At 43.7% G+C, this 19,459-nt stretch overlaps 2 protein-coding genes across 4 annotated transcripts; one reads left to right on the forward strand and one right to left on the reverse strand.

The window, feature by feature from the left end:
* The first annotated feature begins 6,107 nt into the window (after positions 1-6,107).
* Positions 6,108-7,990, forward strand: irak1bp1 (interleukin-1 receptor-associated kinase 1 binding protein 1). 2 transcript variants are annotated; one of them, XM_079996705.1, is made up of 4 exons: positions 6,108-6,597; positions 6,679-6,757; positions 6,863-6,993; positions 7,612-7,990. In XM_079996705.1, the coding sequence occupies exons 1-4, from the start codon at positions 6,335-6,337 to the stop codon at positions 7,850-7,852; spliced, it is 714 nt and encodes a 237-aa protein (XP_079852831.1). In that variant the 5' UTR covers positions 6,108-6,334; the 3' UTR covers positions 7,853-7,990. The 2 variants fall into 2 exon arrangements, with proteins under 2 accessions (XP_079852831.1, XP_079852832.1); XM_079996706.1 differs by having other exon boundaries at positions 6,863-6,939.
* LOC307227400 (uncharacterized protein) lies at positions 7,945-16,863 on the reverse strand. Of its 2 annotated transcripts, none has more exons than XM_079996703.1 (7): positions 16,801-16,863; positions 15,971-16,122; positions 15,051-15,140; positions 14,878-14,972; positions 11,945-12,105; positions 11,726-11,842; positions 7,945-8,726 (listed from the first exon to the last, which is right to left on the reverse strand). In XM_079996703.1, the coding sequence occupies exons 2-7, from the start codon at positions 16,093-16,095 to the stop codon at positions 8,598-8,600; spliced, it is 717 nt and encodes a 238-aa protein (XP_079852829.1). In that variant the 5' UTR covers positions 16,096-16,122; positions 16,801-16,863; the 3' UTR covers positions 7,945-8,597. The 2 variants fall into 2 exon arrangements, with proteins under 2 accessions (XP_079852829.1, XP_079852830.1); XM_079996704.1 differs by lacking the exon at positions 16,801-16,863 and adding an exon at positions 16,629-16,743.
* Positions 16,864-19,459: the final 2,596 nt, after the last annotated feature.

The following is a 19,459-nucleotide window of genomic DNA, read 5'->3' on the forward strand; positions in this document are numbered from 1 at the left end:
GAGATGAGAGATGAGAGAGGGGTAAGGAGAGGAGGAAAGTAGAGAGGAGAGGAGAGAAGGGGGAGAAAGAGAAGAGGGGAGGAGAAAACAGGAGACATGACTATAGAGGAGGAGATGAGAGGAGATGAGAGATGAGAAGGGAGGAGAAAAGAAGAGAGGAGAGGAGAGGAAAGGATATGAGAGGAGAGGATGAGAGGAGGAGAAATGGGAGAAAAGAAGAGAGTAGAGGAGAAGAGAGGAGAGGAGAGGAGAGGAGAGGAGAGGAGAGGAGAGGAGAGGAGAGGAGAGGAGAGGAGAGGAGAGGAGAGGAGAGGAGAGGAGAGGAGGAGGCGTGGTGGGCAGAGGGGAGCCCAACAGGAACCCGCAGGCAGCGAGGATACAAGTGGCACTAAAGCCACAACCGGGGGAGAAGAGACAGGCGCTGAAAGGGGCGTCGACTCTCTGGCACAACAGCGCCGTCGCCGTGGCAACGACAGACCTTGTTGGGGAATGTCAGTCCGGTCGCTACAGCGGAGCCATACGGGGAACATGTGTTACTGTGTGTATGTGTTTGTGGGTTTGTAAGAGTGTGCGTATGACTTTTTTTTCCCCCTATGTGTGTGTGTGTGTGCGTGCGTGCATGCGTGTGTGTGTGTGTTTGTACACACACACACACACACACACACACACTGCACACTCATTAGTGGAAAGCTTCAGCGCAGACTAGCTCCAGTTACAGTAGTAAACGCTGCCTTTGAACTTTTAATGGAGCCCTGAAACCCAACCAGGCCTTAAAACACACAGATCTGCAGGGCCAAGCGAACGGGCGAGGAACACAGCGCTGACCGTAAGACCGAGAGATAGATGAAGAGTTTGGGCAAAGGAGTGTCCACGACCAATGTCTCCTTTCTCTCTTGACCAATTTCTCCCGTTTTCTCTGCGACGAGGCTTCTCTTCGGCCGGACCCTCGCCCATCAGCGCACACGGAAGGTTGCTCCGCTTCCTGACAGACATCTCAGGGGGTTGGTCAGGGGAGCGCTGTCAGCGCACGCACTGTGCACGCGCGCACACACACACACACACACACACACACACACACACACACACACACACACACACACACACACACAAAACATCACAGACATCCACGTCCAGAAAGCATAGGCTTACAGGGGTATGGATTAATACCTCTGATGGTGGCCGTGCATAAATGTGCGTGTGTGCCTTTACAACATAGTGGGCAGAGTTGTTCAGTGTGTCTGTGTGTGTGTGTGTGTGTTACAACATATTCAGCCATGCATTGTGATGATGATTTTGGGCAATTTACAACCTATTTAAAGCAGGTTGGGAGGTTTGTGTTCCCACCCATGCACATTGGAACTACAGCATTGTACCATTGGGGCCATATTGGCTTGTACATTGGCTTAAGGTTAAATTGGCTTGTGCATTGGCTCCAGAGGCCTGTGTTGTGACATCATCATGACCGCTGCCGCAGTTTCACCATTCTCTACGGCAGCAAGCAAGCTCTTCCATCTCGCCGACGCCCAAACCAGCGACGGCATCATCAGGCGATTGTTGTCGGCCGTGATGGAAGCAGCAGTCAAATTAGCACCGTGCGGAAGCCGCACATCGGGGTTGTGTGGGACCGAGGGGGTGGGGGGTGGGGGGGGCGGAGAAGGGCCGTCGTCAGGACTGTTTATTTGACTTTGAGCTGTTTACAGAAACAGAGGCTCTCGCTCAGGAACGGCATGAGAAAATACCTCAGATAACAGACTGACGGAGACCCTGTCGGTATCCACAGCCAGCTTCCTGTTACACCCTCAGGAGCTTCGGCACCACTCCACCGATGGCGGAGAGACAGTGACAGCCGGCTTCCATGCAAAAAAAGTGGTTCATTCAGTGTTTATTTGGCAATATCCAGTCGGCCATGTTTTATCTTGCTCTTATCTGCAGAACTTTTCTGCTCGCTCTCTGGGCGTGGGCGTCACACTGAGGCTGCAAATGTGATTAAAAGTCAAAATTACATTCCGCAGTGCTTAGTTTTCCGCCAATGCACTGACTAGATGTTTATTTCCTGGTTGGACGCCATGTCGTGACCCATGGATTCGATAAATATCACGTCTTTATTATAAGCATGCATTCAGTTCCTACATCTCGTTCAGACTTAACGGAATGCTTTAAAATAGGCACGAAGAAGCTTGCAGGCTGCTATCTTTCTAACTGTAGTTTCTGGGTCAGTTTCGTCCATCCAGATAAAACATTAGCAGGCAGCAGTGTAGGCAAGCTTGGTTAATATCCTCTACAGAGATATTGTTTTTAGTGTTTTAACAGTACCAGCATCCAAGTCGAATGGCCATATAATTAAAAAGGGTAGGGAAATGATTATTAATAATAATAATAATAATAATAATAATAATAATAATAATAATAATAATTATAATAATTATAATAATAATCATAGTAATATGGTTATTATAATTATTATGATTATGATTATTATTATTATTGTTAAGTCTGGGGACAACTAAGTTTTGATCTGCAACTGTCTGGTGGGTTCAGTTCGCACGGAAATGGACCGAACATTCCCTTTGAATTGGCAGCAAATTCTCCTGTATTTTCTGTTTCTCCAAAAATCCAATGACATACAGCTGTAGGCACATGCAGGCACGGGGCGTGTTTTAACGCCTTTACCAATAAATGGCAAAATATTCGTTTGAAATTCAGGGTGCAGTAAACGCGGTTATAGTACTGGATTTATTGCACTGCAGACGCAATGGCAGTGTGGAGTTTTGTGGGACAATATGAAAATGAAATAAAAGAAAGTTAAAAAAAAACACAGATATTGGCCTTGCAGCAACATAGAGGAGAGAGGCGCTCCAACACAGAACACTGAATTAGTCTATTTGGGAGAGAGACAGACCTGTAGTATTTTTACTATAGGTCTGTCTCTGCTATACAGTTAAAACTGTATATCAGAAAACCCTCTCTCTCTCTCTCTCTCTCTCTCCCTCTCCCTCTCTCTCCCTATCTCTCTCTCTCTCTCTCTCTCTCCACAGATCTCTTTGCAGTTGTGAAAGTCCACTGCGGAGCATCTCTCCTGGAGACCGGAGAAACCAGAGACAACAACAACAAATATGTCTTTGTATTTTTAGGTTGTGATTATGGAGCCCGTTTCACAGTTGAATACTCGAGGGAAGACGTGCAAACGTTGCTGTTTCAAGAAATGTCGGATGAAACATATCTGCTCTTCCCAGAAAAAAAGGTCACACAATTAGGGCCAGGGCCGGCGCTTCCTATAGGCGACATAGGCGGCGGCAGCCATCCCCCCATCAGCGGGCCGCTATCTCCAGGGGGCACTATCTCCAGGGGGAAGCCAAAATTGCACCCAGAAAAACAAAAGTTCAAAAGTCATCACAGTCAGAACATGCTAGATCATTGATGGGTAGAGGAGTAATGGAGAGGGAGTGGTCTGGGGCAATTTGCAGCCTTGCAGCCTGTGACCTGTTCATGAAATAAAACATGTAGTAAAATAATATAGTAATCTAAAATAAAAACACAGTGTCTTTAATTCAGATGTATTTTAGTTAACTAAATTTTCCTATTGAAGAAAACAAAAAAGCATTGTGCATAACGGGGACACTTTCTCAGCCACTTACCCCTTTCTATATATATATATATATATATATACTTTTAAAAACACCACAATTGCAATTGTTTACTCAAAAACGCACATGAATTTACCCTGAGACAAATAAAGTGGGTGGTCAGAGTAATGTAACATAACCTACACCACAGATTTACCGACTTTAATGCAGTGTTTATAATGCATGTTTTTTGTGAGAAAATAAACCAGTGATGACGCTTTTCTAGGGCTTCGTCCTGTAGAAAATATTAATAATTAATTACACGAAAACTCCTGAAACAATAATAAAGACGCCATAAATATACCACAATGTAAATACATTCAGAAGGATTAAACAATTAAATGCTCCTGTTTGCAGAGACAGTGTAGATGCTCATAATTAATTCATTCATATTATTAATGAATTAATAAGATAACACTTTGCTAATCCCCGGGGGAAAATTCAGGCGCAAGAGAATTAATTGAGATAAGAAATAAAACGAATACAATATAAAAGTACACGTGTAATATCTGGGTTGATATGGATATTCTCTATGTTTTTTTAACTTATTACTACCACTGTTAATACTGTATAATAATAATTATTATTATTATTATGGCTATTACTATTATTATTATTATTATTATGGTTATTATGGTTATTGTTATTATCGTTATGTTATTATATTATAATTATAATCATTATTATAATAATTATAATAATGTAGTTGTTATTGTTACAATTATTCAGAGGTCAATTTTAATATTTACAATTTCCCTGCTGGTCCCAGAACTTCAAATTATGTTTTTACACAATGACTTCCACTGTATATAAAACAAACAGGGAAAGAATCACAATTCCTGTTGTTTTCAGAAATAAAACGAAATAAGGTTTTATCTCTTTCCATTTAACTGAAGCGTTGCCGACTCCATGCAGAGCATTATGGTTCTTTATTCCCACTCTCGGGTTTATTTCTGCAAATAAAACCCAAACAAATAATTATTCGTGAGCTGTTTCAAAAGCGGCTCAGAACGCATCGCCTCTGGAAATCCTTATTGTTTTAAGGAAACAAAAACAGATGAAATGACCGCAGCCGCGACCGGAGCGAAAGCTGCGAGTTGAGGCACCGCCCGCTTCCCCGGCGCACGATGTACGACGGGACTGCGGCCGCCATGCTGCCGCAAAGAAACACGCAAGCTGATAAGCGGACATTTCCTCCGCTCTCCCCCCGGGACACGGGGACACAGAGGCCCGGCGGGGATGAGCGCCGGGCGGGACACGGGGACACAGAGGCCCGGCGGGGATGAGCGCCGGGCGGGACACGGGGACACAGAGGCCCGGCGGGGATGCGCGCCGGCCGGGACACGGGGTCCGAGGTGGTGCGCGCACAAGATGGTGACGGGTCGTCGGATGTAAAGCTGCAGAGGGATTTATCGAAGATTATTTTAATTGTTTTTATTATTCCCCTTTGTAAATGCATTTTTCTTGATTTTATTGTTACAATTTGACGCCCTTATTTTAGTTACATATCATGTATGAAAGGTCCTATTATAAAAGGTTATTATTATTATTATTATTATTATTAATAACAATAATAATAATAATTATTATTATTATTATTATTATTATTATTGTTGTTGTTGTTGTTTTTATTATTATGACTACGATTTTTATTTTTATTATTACGACTTCCTTATGTAAAAAAAAAACAAACACCTGCCATATGAGCAATTTGGAAAATCCGTGCAAAACAATTCATGTTTTTGGATGTTTTTGGAAATAAAACCCCGAACAATAGGTGAAAACAAACAAACGTTTTCTTCACCGCACTGAATTTACAATCCTTGTTTAAGCCTTTCGAATGTCATGTTTTGTTCATTAATTATCCATTTTTATTCATCCTGTTGAATTCAACCTGTTGAATTCATAAATAAATAATCAAACAATTTACAATTTGAAAATTAAACTCAGCAAAACGACGACGGTGGCGAGTCCCGTCCGCTGTGTGAATTGACGGCGTTGCCCGCCACCTGGCGGCCGCACGGAACACGGCTTTCACCCTGCTTGTAGTTTAATCAGCGATTAAAGACTACACCTCCCTCATACGCACAACTTCCGTATTACGCAGGGACTTCCGGGAGTGGAACCGGAAGCGGGATAGCGTGATCGACGTCAACGTTAAGCGCCCTCTTACTCCGCTGGGTTCCTTTCCGTTATGTTCTTGATATTAACATTTTATCGAACCACTGCAGGATTTTTTTTTGACGATAGGGGATTTTTTTTCAACAGCTTTGTGTCTTATTTGAATAAGAAACGACAACAATGTTCGTGCCAGATGGTAAATTAAATGCGTGAATTCTTCAGGTCCGAATACCGTCAAGTTGAACGCGCCCCTTCCGGAAGTGGCTGTTACCATGGCAGCCCGAAGCTATGCCGCGTTCCAGCGTAAACCCGGAAATGAGTAGTTCAGCGTCGGTCACTTTTCACTTCCGCGATAGACTTGTAGATGCGACGGGCATCGGCGCGGGGAAAATCTGACGCAAAAACCGTGTTTGTTTGCCTAGCTTCTGCATTCCGCACGTTACAAAACGCACGGCGACAGTACACAAACTACAAGGGTAGTTGAGATCCAAGTTAGACGCGTTTAAAAATAAAATACAATTCACTTTCCAAGTCGGAAGTGGACGTTTTCCGAGTTTTGCCCGAGGCTGAACGCAACGTCAGCTCCCGCCATGGGAGACCAGGACAGATCGTTCGCCGCGTTGTTGTCCCTCGCGGCGGCGGACCAAGCTCCCAAGCGGAAGGAGGCCCAAACGGCGGCAGGGCAGCGGGCCTGCGACCCCGCCGGGGAGGTCCGAGTAACCGGGGTGGCGGAAGAAACGGCCGCGGCGGACCGCGCCACAGTCACCGTCAGCGTCGACTGCGTCAAGGACTCGGTGGCAGAGGTGACGAGTAGCGTCTCCAGGAGACTGGACTATGTGCTGCAGACACTCAGGTGACGGGGCCATTGCATGTTCTCTGCTTTTATCGCCGCCATTTAATACCTTTCATATCATCCATTGTCATTTTTTTCAAGACAACACGGGGTCAAGGATGAGGATGTCTCGGTGAGGCGGCACCTGTGTCGAGATTATATGTTTCGCATGGACACGCAGGTATAGCAACTGATGCGTGATGCAAACTGATCTTTTCAATAGTTCTATAGATCCGTTAAAAAAAAAAAAAAGAAACCCAAACTTACTAGAACTCGACTCCCGCAGACCGTGGTGGATTTCTCAGACTTTGAGGTGATGGAGAAGGTGATCTGCGTTTTGCTGGAGAAGCTGGACAGCAGCGTGTATGTCACCGCTCCTAAATTCTACCACAGCGCAGAATGCACGAGTAAACTGAGGTAACACACACACACACACACAAAATCCGGTTTCCAGGGCAGAAGGGAGTCAGGAGTGTGTGTGTATGTATATATCGATAATCACATATATTCAGACAATTAAAATATATACATTTAATGGGTTTTTTTTTTCACTTTTACAATATAATTACAATGCAGAACTTGTGGCGAGTCCTCAAACGATCCTGCTCCCCACCAGCCAAGGCATATGTTGCCATGGTAACCCAGTCAGCATCTTTTCCAGCAGGATCTTAGGCTCCCTCTCATACCGGAGGTTAGTCAGGCTGGCTCGTCTCTTTGAGCCGCCGAGTCTTACAGAGCTTGGTCGTCTCCTCCAACTGTTTGGTTAAAGGAAAAGGGCTTAGATGGAAAAGGCTGGACTTGAACCGCTGGAAAGCAGCGTATAAACTGCCAGGCCGCTTTCAAGTTCAACCCTGGTCTCCAGGCACTTTTAAACATGCGCTCGTGTTGCAGCCTCTCAAAAGCTCACTCGCCCCCCACACCCCCAAAGTAGCTTGTCTGCCTGCCTCTGTATCATTATACTGTATATTTGATATTTGTTACCGGGATCCTCTGTCATTCTCCCACACACACCGTTCTGTATCTTCTTGGGCCCAGGTGCAAGGCATTCAGCTCGGCGGTGGAAAACGCCAAGCAGAAGGTCACCGAGGTGAGCCGCCTGCTGGGAGAGACCGTCGGGCACCCCCTGCTGGTCAGCGAGGAGGAGACGCGGGAAAGCATGAGCTCCGAGGAAGACGGAGACACGAGTGTCCAGGTCCCCCACAGACCCGTGGCCACAATCTCCTCCCGGGTGTCTGTGTCCTTCGCGCTCCCAAATCAGACCAGGAAGAGATTCTGAACGACACAATTCATAAAAATGCGCATGATCGCATACTTACATTTCCATTACCATCACAGTTTCAAATGTGTAAATGACATTCACACAAAGGCCAAAGATATCTTTTTTTATTAGATCATTAAAATGTATTGCACAGTTGTATTTGTCTTCAAGCGTTGTTCAATATCATTTAATTAATACATCTCATAAAACTTTCTGGAATATAAATTGTACCATTCAGGAGGGAAAAAAGCTGAGTACATTCATTAAGCCCCATGTTGGTCGACATCCACATCCTTCATCTGGTTCTGTTCATGACTGCCGTCGTTTGGTAGTTCATTTAAATACAAACACCTGCATTTAAGACTCCATTCATCAATTTTCAATTAAACAAATCAGGAAAAAAAGTGAATGAATATCCATGAATGTGACGGAAAGAAGAAAAATTCCTTTGGGCACTCAGGATAAGGGCACAGAACAAGTCTCTGAGATGGCTGTTATTTTTAGGCATCTTCAAAAGCCAAAAATATATTTTTAAAAACATGTCCCTCCAGGGTCACATTGGCGCACACAAAAAGCAGCATTGGGCAAATCTAGTTTGTAGCAGTCAAAGTTGTGACTTTTCTCATTCACACACACACACACACACACACACACACACACACACACACACACACACACACACACACACACACACACACACACACACACACACACACACACACACACACACACACACACACACGAGTAACACACTCCACGTGGGTTACTCCTCCTCCTCCACCACCGCCGCCGCCGCCGCGTCGTCAGGGAAGATCGCCCTGAGCCAGGGCTGCATGACAAACCTCTCTCCGTCAAAGTGTGTGAAGTACTGCTCCAAAGTGGGAATATCCGGCTAGAGGAACACAATCCCAAGAGGAACTTACACTTTTGCAAATGATAGTAAAAAGCACAGTACGTGAGATGGAAAAATTATTAACCGCCAATTGAGCTGCTGGCACTGGAGCTGAAAATCTCCCTGTGTGTAGCAGCTTAGCATTTCATAATAGCAGTATTCATTTGCATTGTTTGTAGGTCATTAACGAAATGAGGAACCACAGCGAATCTCCGATCTCGTCCATGCTCAGCACCGACGCAAAATGCGTTGTGAAGACATTAATTTCCTGCGGCGAGAGCGCAGGGTCGTAGCGCCCAGTGTTCAAATGTCTTCCACTTTATTCCAGTTGAAGCTGAACCTCCCGAAGCACTCCACGCCGTGCTTGTTTGGCAACCGGCATGGATTGCAAGCTTTTCAATTCCCTCAGAAATGCTTTGGACCAGCCTACACTACAGAATCACGGGTCTTTTACGCTCCCATCCCTGCACTGCTGGCATCCTGCACGCATTTTGTGTGGCAACCACTCTTGGTCAAAATACGCATGTAGGAAATGCTGAAATGACGCAAAATAAATTGTAATTAAATTACGGAAAACCATGGCGTACATTTATTGGGTATTTAAACTACACCCCTGGGGTTGGACCAGATGCTACGACATGTAGTTCTGTAACCCCTCCCTCTCCTCTCACTCAACATCCACTCATACGCAGCGCACTGAGCACTACTTTATTATCCACCGAGGTGTAACGCTGTATTTCTGAGGTAAAATGGGAAGTGGGAGAGTTATAATGAAGCACAAAAATGTGACCGTAGTGTTTGTTTACATATAAAACCGGCGATCGGAATTGGTCGGTTTTCACCGGCCGATCAGTGTCAGATATAACCAATTCTGTGCCGGTTAAATTTACACACTATTTCAGTGCTCGTGCTGTACTCATAAAAATGCTCCAATACTCAAACCCGATTCGAATGTAATGTAACGTAGTTGTGTAGTTGACGCTCAAAAAAGAGTGGAAGAAAGAAAATGTCAGCTGTTTGGAGGTACCTCAACATAAACGAAGAAGATTAGATCAATCTATTGCCTGACAATATTCTAACATTGTGCAGACTGTATCTACCGCTGTCAGAGACTCTCTTTTTGAGACTTGGTTCTTGACGAGTCAATCAGTAAAACGAGTCGTTGGATTTGACTCAGATGGATTAATTCACGGTGAGGGAAGGAGGACTTCCAGTGAACAAGAGCGAGAAGAGTCGGCCCTTTATTTATTTATTTTCTGCAATCGTTGCAATTTATTTTGGAATGGCGAGAACCATATAAATATAATAGAAAGGTATATTTGCGTATAAAAGTGAAAGAGACTTTAATTTGAAGTTGAACTGGACATTTCCATGTTAGTTATACGTTGTGTCAAGTTACAGGTTGCATTATACTGCAACTTGGGGGACGTCACATATTAAATTTATTGGAATTCAGTGACCGTTCCATGTTGTATTTTATTTTATTGGAACTCAGGGACAGTTTCATGTTCTATTATTGTTCCAGTGTGAATAATGAACAATAAACACAGTGTCAAAATCAGAAACCCAATATTGTGGTAACTGAAAATTGCAGTGTAGTCTATATGTGCAGCTGTCCAATCACATGAGTGGAATCAGATCACACAATGTATTTGTTATTGATGTACAGTAGATATACCCAATGAGACCAAATGATTATGTAATTTCTCCAATCACGGATATAAACTCTAAATGATCGCACCACAATGTAAAATGTATTTAATTGTCAATGTTTTATTATGAACATACAATTTGATGAAATTCTGAATCACCCTAAATCGGAATCAGCAGGACAGACGAGATCAAAAAACTTAAAATCGAAATCGAAGTGGCCAAGAAAATTGCAATCGGGCGCATCTCTAGTTGGTAAACATGTTCGGTAACTTAACAAGCTGATGCATTTCAAGGGTTATATCCTAATGAGATTAATTTGTATACTGTATATATTTAGCTGTAGTAGCTCGCATACAAAGTGATGAGCCTTGTTACAGTGTGAATAACCGATGGAGTTATTTAGCTGCAGTAACTCAAATGCCACGGTGACTCCCTGTTACACTATTGTGGTACTCAAAATATATTCCCGCTGTTGGCAGGCCTGTGCTGGCCTGTTAGAGGTACAACACCCCACTCAGAAGAAGAAAGGAGATGCAACCTTTTTTAACCGTGCTCCCAAGCTACGGAACAAGCTACCAAAGAATATTACAGAGGCAGACTCTGTAGGTGCAAATGCTGAAAACTTTTAGTTTCAGCTCAGCATTTAATTAAATCTTCTGAGTTTTTAAGTGTACTTTTGTTTATTAATTTAACGTTTAAAAAAAGTCTAGGGTCTAAAAAATAAGAAAATAATTAGCTGAGAATCGCTGTGAGCCAATGAGCTTTGAGCATGACTTATGGGTGACGTTGTATTTAGTCGGTAAACTTTCACTGGTTTCCCCTCATCAGTCCAGCAAAATCTGTTTCTGAACAAATTTGAGGCGAGAAAAAGCAATCCAGTAGTTGAGTCTTCACTCATTAGATCTACAAGGCTAAATTTAAAAGTTTGTTCCGACTTTCGCTGCCGTGTTTCAAGCTTGTGGGGGACACCGCATGCTCGCAAAAAATGGACTGGGTTGTCTTATTTCATAGGTTGTGTGTTTGTGTGTGTGTAGGCCCCTCAGAAACCCAAATCTATGTACACAAGCACTGAAAAAAAGTGAGTTTTGCATTATAGGTTTAAGGCAACTTTGGTCAGTAACACTGCAGTCAAACGGCATCATAGTAAAACCAAGGACAAGTAGTTACCGTTGGAGACTTTGAGCAAGGGCCGATGAGAATGTCTAACCTCCAACATGTTGACAGTGCTTTTTTAGAAGCACTGGATGCCTATGAAGTCACCCATTTTATCAGCCTAGTCGTGTCCTTCTGTGTGTGTGTGTGTGTGTGTGTGTGTGTGCAGGCACGCAGGTGTGTGTGCTACATACCCTCAGTCCAGTGAGGCGTTCCAGCTGTGTTTGAGGCAGGTAGGCCACGAGGAGAGAGGATGCCCCAGGACCGCTGAACAGGACCTTATAGTGAGGTGTGTTCTCAGCTTTGGTCTCCTGCACACATATGGATCACATACACACACACCAGATCACCCACACACGGACCACACACACATGGATCGCACACAAAATGAAAACAATTCGGAGTCTGCTGACCTCAAAGTTGGAATAGACTCTGCTGACCCACTCTGGGGGGGCTCGGAGTTCGGAGTCCCAGCCCACCACCACTCCCACCATGTGGCCCTTCCTCTCTCTCACCACTTCCCCAACTCGCAGGAAAACGAAGGAAGGGCGGGGGCTACGCACCACCTTGGAGGCTGAGGGAACATGGAGTAGAAGATGTGACTCTGGGCTCATATGTACCCTAATTTAAAACCATATCTTTAACCTGTAGCTTCTGTGGTTGCTGTGTGGAGAGAGATTCTCCTCTCCTTTCAATGATTGCAAATTAATTCAAAGTTGAAGCTGAAAATCTCATTTCTCAGAGGATTTGCATTTATCAGGAGGTTTTCCCATTAATCAGGTTTCTTGAAAATAAACAAATAAATAAATAGATCGATGATGATAAATAAAATATATATATTATATATATATATATATATATATATATATATATATATATATATATATATATATATATATAACAATTACAGACAACAGCTTGTGCCACTAGACTTACTAATTACATGAGCAGCCCCTCTTTAGCTACGAGCATGGACGCCTCCCTCGCCAACGAACTGAACCTATTTTATGCACGGTTTGAGGCTGGCAACAACACCGCTAGCTCGCCAGCTAATTTGAGTTACACCGCTGTGGATGAGCATGCACTATTGGGGATGGTAGCTCAGGAGGTAGAGCTGGTGGTCTAGTGATCCAAAGATTGCTGGTTGGATCCCAGGCTCCTCCTGCTAGCATGCTGTAGTGTCCTTGAGCAAGACACTTAACCCCTAATTGCTCCTGATGGCTGCGTCCGTCAGTGTTTGAACAATTGTAAGTTGCTTTGGATAAAAGCGTCTACTAAATGACTAAATGTAATGTAATGTAATGCACTCTCATTGTCTGAGCATGACCTTAAGAAGGCTCTGATGCTTGTGAACACCAGGAAAGCTGCAAGCCCAGATGGCATAACTGGGCAGGTACTGAAGACCTGTGCTAACCAGCTAGTCCCGGTGCTCACTACGATATTCAACACCTCCCTGGCCGAGTCGGTGGTCCCGTCCTGCTTCAAGAGGTCCACCATCATCCCTGTGCCGAAGATCGCCTCTCCAGCCTGCTTGAACGACTACCGTCCCAGGTGGTTAGGGTGGGGAGGCACACATCCAGCACCCTCACTCTGAACACAGGATCCCCCCAGGGCTGCGTCCTCAGCCCCCTACTGTACTCCCTTTACACACATGACTGTGTGGCCAGGTCCAGCTCCAACACCATCATCAAGTTTACTGACGACAACGTTGTGATGATCAACAACAGTGATGAGAAGGCCTACCGCCAGGAGGTGACTGACCTCTCACTCTGGTGCCAGGACAACAGCCTCCTCCTGAACGTCAGCAAAACTAAGGAGCTGATTGTGGACTTTAGGAGACTATTACAACTGAGGACGCACGGGCCATTGATTATTAATGGGACTTCTGTTGACAGGGTGAGCAGCTTCAAGTATCTGGTTGTCCACATCACGGAGGACTTAACATGGACTTTACAAACAGACACTCTGGTGAGAAAGGCGAGGCAGTGTTACCACTTCGGCAGCTGAAGGGATTCTGGGTCTCGGTGAGGATCCTCAAGTCCTTCTACTCTGGAGCAGTGGAGAGCATCCTGACAGGCAACATCACTGCCTGGTTTGGGAACTGTACTGCTCAGGACAGACGGGCCCTGCAGAGGGTGGTGCGTTCAGCTGAACGTACCACTGGAACTACCCTCCCCTCCCTGCAGGACTTATACACCAGGAGGTGTCGTAGCAGAGCCCGCAGGATCATGAAGGATCCTCATCACCCCAACAACGTACTTTTCCAGCTGCTGCGGTCGGACAAGCGCCTCCGCAGTCACACAGCGAGAAGAGAGACTGAGACGGAGTTTCTTCCCGCAAGCCATTAGAACTGTCAATGCTGACCTCACCAGGGGCCTTCACTGAGACACACACACAGGCCCCACTGCCTTACTTTACTGTATGTTGCATACTGTACTGCGTACTGTATCACTGTACTGGGTTACTGCATACTGTGCTGTATTGGAGCTCTGTTCGGTGTTACTGTATTGTGTGCCGTACTGTTGTATACTGTATGTGACATATAAACCTCTTGAATCTTGTACTGTATATCGCTACACACACTACCTCACTCTATTCACATGCTACTTTACTACACATATCTGTATATACATCTGAAATACCTTGTCTATTCTTCATCTATTCCTCATATTTCTATTTTGTATTCCTACTATGTATATTACCTTTTTTTACTTTTATTTTATTCAATTTACTAATTTAATTTGTTTTAGGAATCACTTTGTTAGTTAGTTAATTAATTAGCTATTTAGTGCCAGTTAGTACTTACTGTGCATAATCTCCGGGTGCGTTGCAATGTCATTTCGCTACATATATGTATGATTTTATGTATATGTATGTGTCAAAAAAACATGAATCTATTGCAACCTTTCCAAGATACTGTGTCTTTTTGTTTTTTGTTCTCTATTTACGATTGATTGCTACTTTTATTTCAGATTTTAAGTTATATTGGAAAATCAAACTAAAATTGTCTAAAAGTGTCTTAGTATCTGGGACCGTAACAATAAGACACAATAAAGAAAAAAAAACAAATATATATATATATATATATATATATATATATATATATATATATATATATATATATATATATATATATATATATATATATATATATTTGTTTTTTTTCCCCCCCATTTTTTTTTCTTTTTTTATGATTATTATTATTATTATTATTATTATTATTATTATTATTATTTTTTTTTTTATTATTATTATTTTTTTTTTTTTAAGACCACTGTAAAAAACATGAATTCATTCCATCGAGTGCCGAGGCTCACGTACATTATTCAATTAGTGGTAGACAAACCTCCAAAGAATCCTTGGTCGTTGTCATACATCATGACCTCCAAGGCAGGAGACTGTTCAGGAGCTGCCTCCTCTTCTCTCAAACCAACCAGTGACCTGATTAAAAAGAAAAGGGATTAAAATGGGTGTATGGCTTCAGAACATTTCCTGAACATGTCCATTCATCAAACATACTTGATTGTGGAAATGTGCTGTGCCGCCCACTCTTCCCACGCCGTGCTGGTGAGATACGAGTCCCTCCATTCTTTCCAGATCGCAAGCAACCTAGTAAGTAACCAAGTACAAATACAGAACATGAGTGTCAAGTAAGTGCACTTTCTTGAAAAATACGCAGTTTTAGAGAATTACAACTTTTACTACACTACATTTCAAAGAAAATATCAACCCTTTTTCACTTTAGTTAATAAGAAAATATATATATGAAAAGCAAGAGGGAGATTCAGGGACTGGATCTATCAAACTGTTGATATAGAATGGCTCATCAATTATTACTCATCAATTATTACTCAGGTCACCAGCTATACAATTATTTTGTCAATTTTACTCAGGATATATGTGAGAAATAAGCTCCATTAGTACTTTATGCCATTTTATGAGTTCTGTTATATCAGGGCACTGGATACAGGTTACTTTTACTTGCAATACGAACCTACTGCATTTAAGAGCAAGTGCTATGTACTTTTACTTTGTGCTTTCACTTTTACTAGAGTGATTTTGTGTTCAGGGTATTTATAATTTTACTTAAGTTAAAGGTCTGAGTACTTCATCCACCACTGCCTAAATCAGGTATATCCAACTGGCTCACGTATTGATGCTGACTGGTCCTTTGAATACATTGGAGGGTTAACAATGATTTCAGAAATACCTGTAGGGATTAAATCACAACAACCACACAACTATGCAGAAACAGCGCATATTTAAGAATATTACCTAGAAATGTATTGGTTCATTTTAAGCTAAATTGCCAAAGATAATCCGAGGAATACGAAGGCCGCTTTGCGTTTTCTTCACCCTCAACTATGAAAATGAAAACTGTCTGTGTGTGTGTGTGTGTGTGTGTGTGTGTGTGTGTGTGTGTTTCCAGGCTGCCCCACCGCGTGGTAGCGTGGTAGCGCTGGGCCGCCGTGGAGCCACTCCACCGGGTGATCAGGTACTGGACGGGCAGGGCCGAGAGGAGCAGGGCCAGCTGCAGCACCGTGGAGGCCCTGAGCTGAGGCATCGTGGGGAAGGGGAGGGAGGGGGTCACCTGAGAGAGAGAGAGAAAGAGAGGAGACTCACTGGTCATCATCGGTAGAAAGCACCTGTCATCACCTCTGTCGATCACGCTAGGAGGAAGTGAAATGAAAAGGGAGTGCCATTGCACAACATTACATAACATTACATTACATTATGAAGTCATTGAGCGTTTGATTTGTCCAGAGCGACTTTCAGTTTGTCAGTCGTGTCAACCCAAATTCCATGTCACAGTCACAGCAAATTAAGTTAATAAACACACTGAGCAACTAAAGCCATTGTAATAATTTACACTTTAGACATTACACTCATAACATTGTTATATTAGACCTAGTCTAAAATCGAATATAACCTATATGACCTGTTCATCCTGTGCAGAATATCCCATCAATATTTACATTTACACCCACATACTTATTTATATCCAAATACTAGCAACCATGCTGCCTTAGCCCCTGTGTCATTGTAGCTTTTTCACGTATCCTGCGCATTGAACACGTTCTGTGCATTTCTGTTTACTTCGTCATTCTTCTGTTCCGTTCTTGTTAAGAGCCCTGGGCTTGTTTGTAGTTTCACGCCAAACTGTCGGTACTACCATGGAAACCGAGTTGTCCGAACGAACGGACCGTCATTCCGAAGAGAGCGAAAGAGACCCGCGGAGTCGCTCGTCGCCTACTTTTGAAAGCCTCACCTCGACCCGCACCGCCGCATCGAGCCGCTACAGCCGCCGCCTGCCGACGCGTGTTTACCTTTCAGTCAAATTGCCAAACGCCGGCCGGTTGGCCAATCACCGCTGCCCACGAGCCACCGGCCGGCCAATGGGAGCTCGCCACGTCAGCGGCGGCGCGGGCGGGTGCGGCGGCGGTGTGGCGCCACGGGGCGGCGCCGCCTCCCGTTCGTCCGCTCCATCCGAAAACTCATGAAACGAATGAAGCTAACGATACGGTTGTTTGAACCGGCATTGTCCCTCTAGAAATTTTATAAAGATGCAAATGTCACCTGCAAATGTCGCTACGCTGTTTAAATTAGGATTCATTCTTTACAATGGTGCCTGGGGCGGGGGCGGGGTCCCTCCTTCCTGCAAAATCAACATCATAGCAATGGCAGCAGCTGATTCATTTTTCTGGATACAGAGCACCTGAAGCAGTTATTTGTCCCGTGCGGAGGTCGTCACATGTGCAGACCACCACCACCATCAAGTAATTAAAGAGAAATCCACGACAGCCAAGTGTCGCCGCTCTCACCACCTGTGCTAAAATGGGCACATTGCAAGCTGGGTAAAATTGTGAGCAAAAGACTAAAGTGCACCGTACCCCCCAGAACGCTCTCTGACCATCTTGGTCATCTCTGGCTTCCACCAGAAAAAAATAATAAATATAAATGGTTTATTTAATCCATGATCAGCAACCAGATACTGATCAAATTAATGAAACACGAACAGTTGAATATGCTCTGGTCAGTTGCACATTCGTTGTAAATGACCATTTGTAATGTACATATTCATCGGCACACCTCCACTTTATATAATAAAATGTAATATGTCTATTGTTATTGTCCGTCACTCTCCCTCTGTGTACAACCATCACAATAAATATGACATAATTCCCCATTTCTACATTCCCCTGTACTGCTGCGAATGTTCTATTATTGTGTTTTTATCTTATTATGTGTGTTTTTATTATGTTGATTGTTTTTTTCTTGTTAATAATTGAAAACCTTCTTTGAAAACGCAAAGCCTCCTACGTAGTTGCCGCTTGCCTTGTCGCAAGGATTTCCCCATTCAGAATGACACTGTGTTAACACTGTGCATCTGATAAATTAAACACTTTGTCTGCAATGACAGGTCGCGTTCACTGTGACCTCTGTATAGGAGGGCGCTATGTTCTGTAAGTGGGCGGGGGTGGGGGCAGCAACAGCAATGTCTCCTTATCACCCGTAGAGAAAGTACATGCATTTTACTACTTACTCCCACATTCATTATTATATGATAGAATTCTGTTTTATTAGCAACCCAGTAACCCAGTAACACTGACTCATTGAAAATTGTCCTTGTAGAGAGCGGCCAGTTCCACCAGGGTCTGATGATACACGCCCTTCCACCCCTTCCATCAAGGGGTCATCCTGGTCATTGGAGAGGGCCAACTCCTCAGCAGGAGTGTAGTTCTGTGGAGGAGGAAGAGGAAGAGGGGCAGAGGAAGAGGATAAGGGGGAGGAGCAGGAAGAGGATGAGGAGGAGGAAGATGAGGAAGAGGAGGAAGGAGGAGGCAGAAGAAGAGGAGGAAGAGGAGGGGAAGGAGGAGGAAGAGGAGGATTAGGAGGAGGAAGAGGAAGAGGAGGAGGAAGAGAAGGAGAAGGAAGAGGATTAGGAGGAGGAAGATGAGAAAGAGGAGGAGGAAGAGGAAGAAGGAAGAGGAGGAGCAGAAAGAGGAAGAGGAGGAGGAAGAGAAGGAGAAGGAAGAGGATTAGGAGGGGGAAGAGGAGGATGAGAAAGAGGAGGAGGAAGAGGAAGAAGGAAGAGGAGGAGCAGAAAGAGGAAGAGGAGGAGGAGGATGAAGAGGAGGGCCCCACTCTGCATGTCTTCCTCGCTTAATCTTTTTTCCCATTTGCTGCAATCAATTTTCAGGCCATTTGTACCGATAACATCCTAAAACAGAGACTGCACTGAAGCCTTGCGCTTGCTGACCTTGTAGGATTTGCAAAAAGCCGATTTACCAATTTGAATTATGTTTTGATATTTGTTCGTATAGTTTGCTTGTCTTGTGTAAAATATGTGGCTCTGGTGGACTTGTCCATGTTTGCGATTGGTCACATGGTGCAAACGGCTCTTTCACCTGAACGCACCCATAACTAGATTGGGAAAAGCTGCATTGACTGAACGACTTGATAACCAGCACCGTGGTACCAGCTCAGTAAGTAGTACGCAATTTACTATATACTGTATATGTGTATATATATATATATATATATATATATACATTTTTCCAAATATAATTCATATAATTCATTCTTTTTTTTTGAAGGAGAAATTCAAATGTCAAAAAAAAAACTTGAAAAATGATAAACATTTAAAGGTGCAGTGTATATAATTTAGTGGCATCTAGCATTGAGGTTGCAGAACACAATCAAGTGAACACCCTCCCCATGATGGTGCAACATGGCGGCCTCTGTGGAAGAGACGCGAAGGTCCCTCTCTAAAGCCAGTGTTTGGTTCGTCAGTTCTGGGCTACTGTAGAAACATGGCGGTGCAACATGGCGGCCTCCGTGAAACGTACCCGCTCCCTAAGTAGTGATAAGGGGCTCATTCTACACAAATTAAAACATACCATATATTATATAATAACATACTAAAT

Source organism: Zeus faber (assembly GCF_960531495.2).
Source record: "Zeus faber genome assembly, chromosome: 2".
NCBI lineage: Eukaryota > Metazoa > Chordata > Actinopteri > Zeiformes > Zeidae > Zeus > Zeus faber.

Excerpts from the sequence above, each read along its gene's own strand:
- irak1bp1 (XM_079996705.1), top strand. The coding sequence starts at position 6,335 with ATGGGAGACCAGGACAGATCGTTCGCCGCGTTGTTGTCCCTCGCGGCG. Across the intron at positions 6,598-6,678 it reads TATGTGCTGCAGACACTCAG|ACAACACGGGGTCAAGGATG; the intron begins GTGACGGGGCCA and ends ATTTTTTTCAAG. Across the intron at positions 6,758-6,862 it reads TGTTTCGCATGGACACGCAG|ACCGTGGTGGATTTCTCAGA; the intron begins GTATAGCAACTG and ends CGACTCCCGCAG.
- LOC307227400 (XM_079996703.1), bottom strand. The coding sequence starts at position 16,095 with ATGCCTCAGCTCAGGGCCTCCACGGTGCTGCAGCTGGCCCTGCTCCTC. Across the intron at positions 15,141-15,970 it reads CGCTACCACGCTACCACGCG|GTTGCTTGCGATCTGGAAAG; the intron begins GTGGGGCAGCCT and ends GTTACTTACTAG. Across the intron at positions 8,727-11,725 it reads AACGCCTCACTGGACTGAGG|CCGGATATTCCCACTTTGGA; the intron begins GTATGTAGCACA and ends GTGTTCCTCTAG.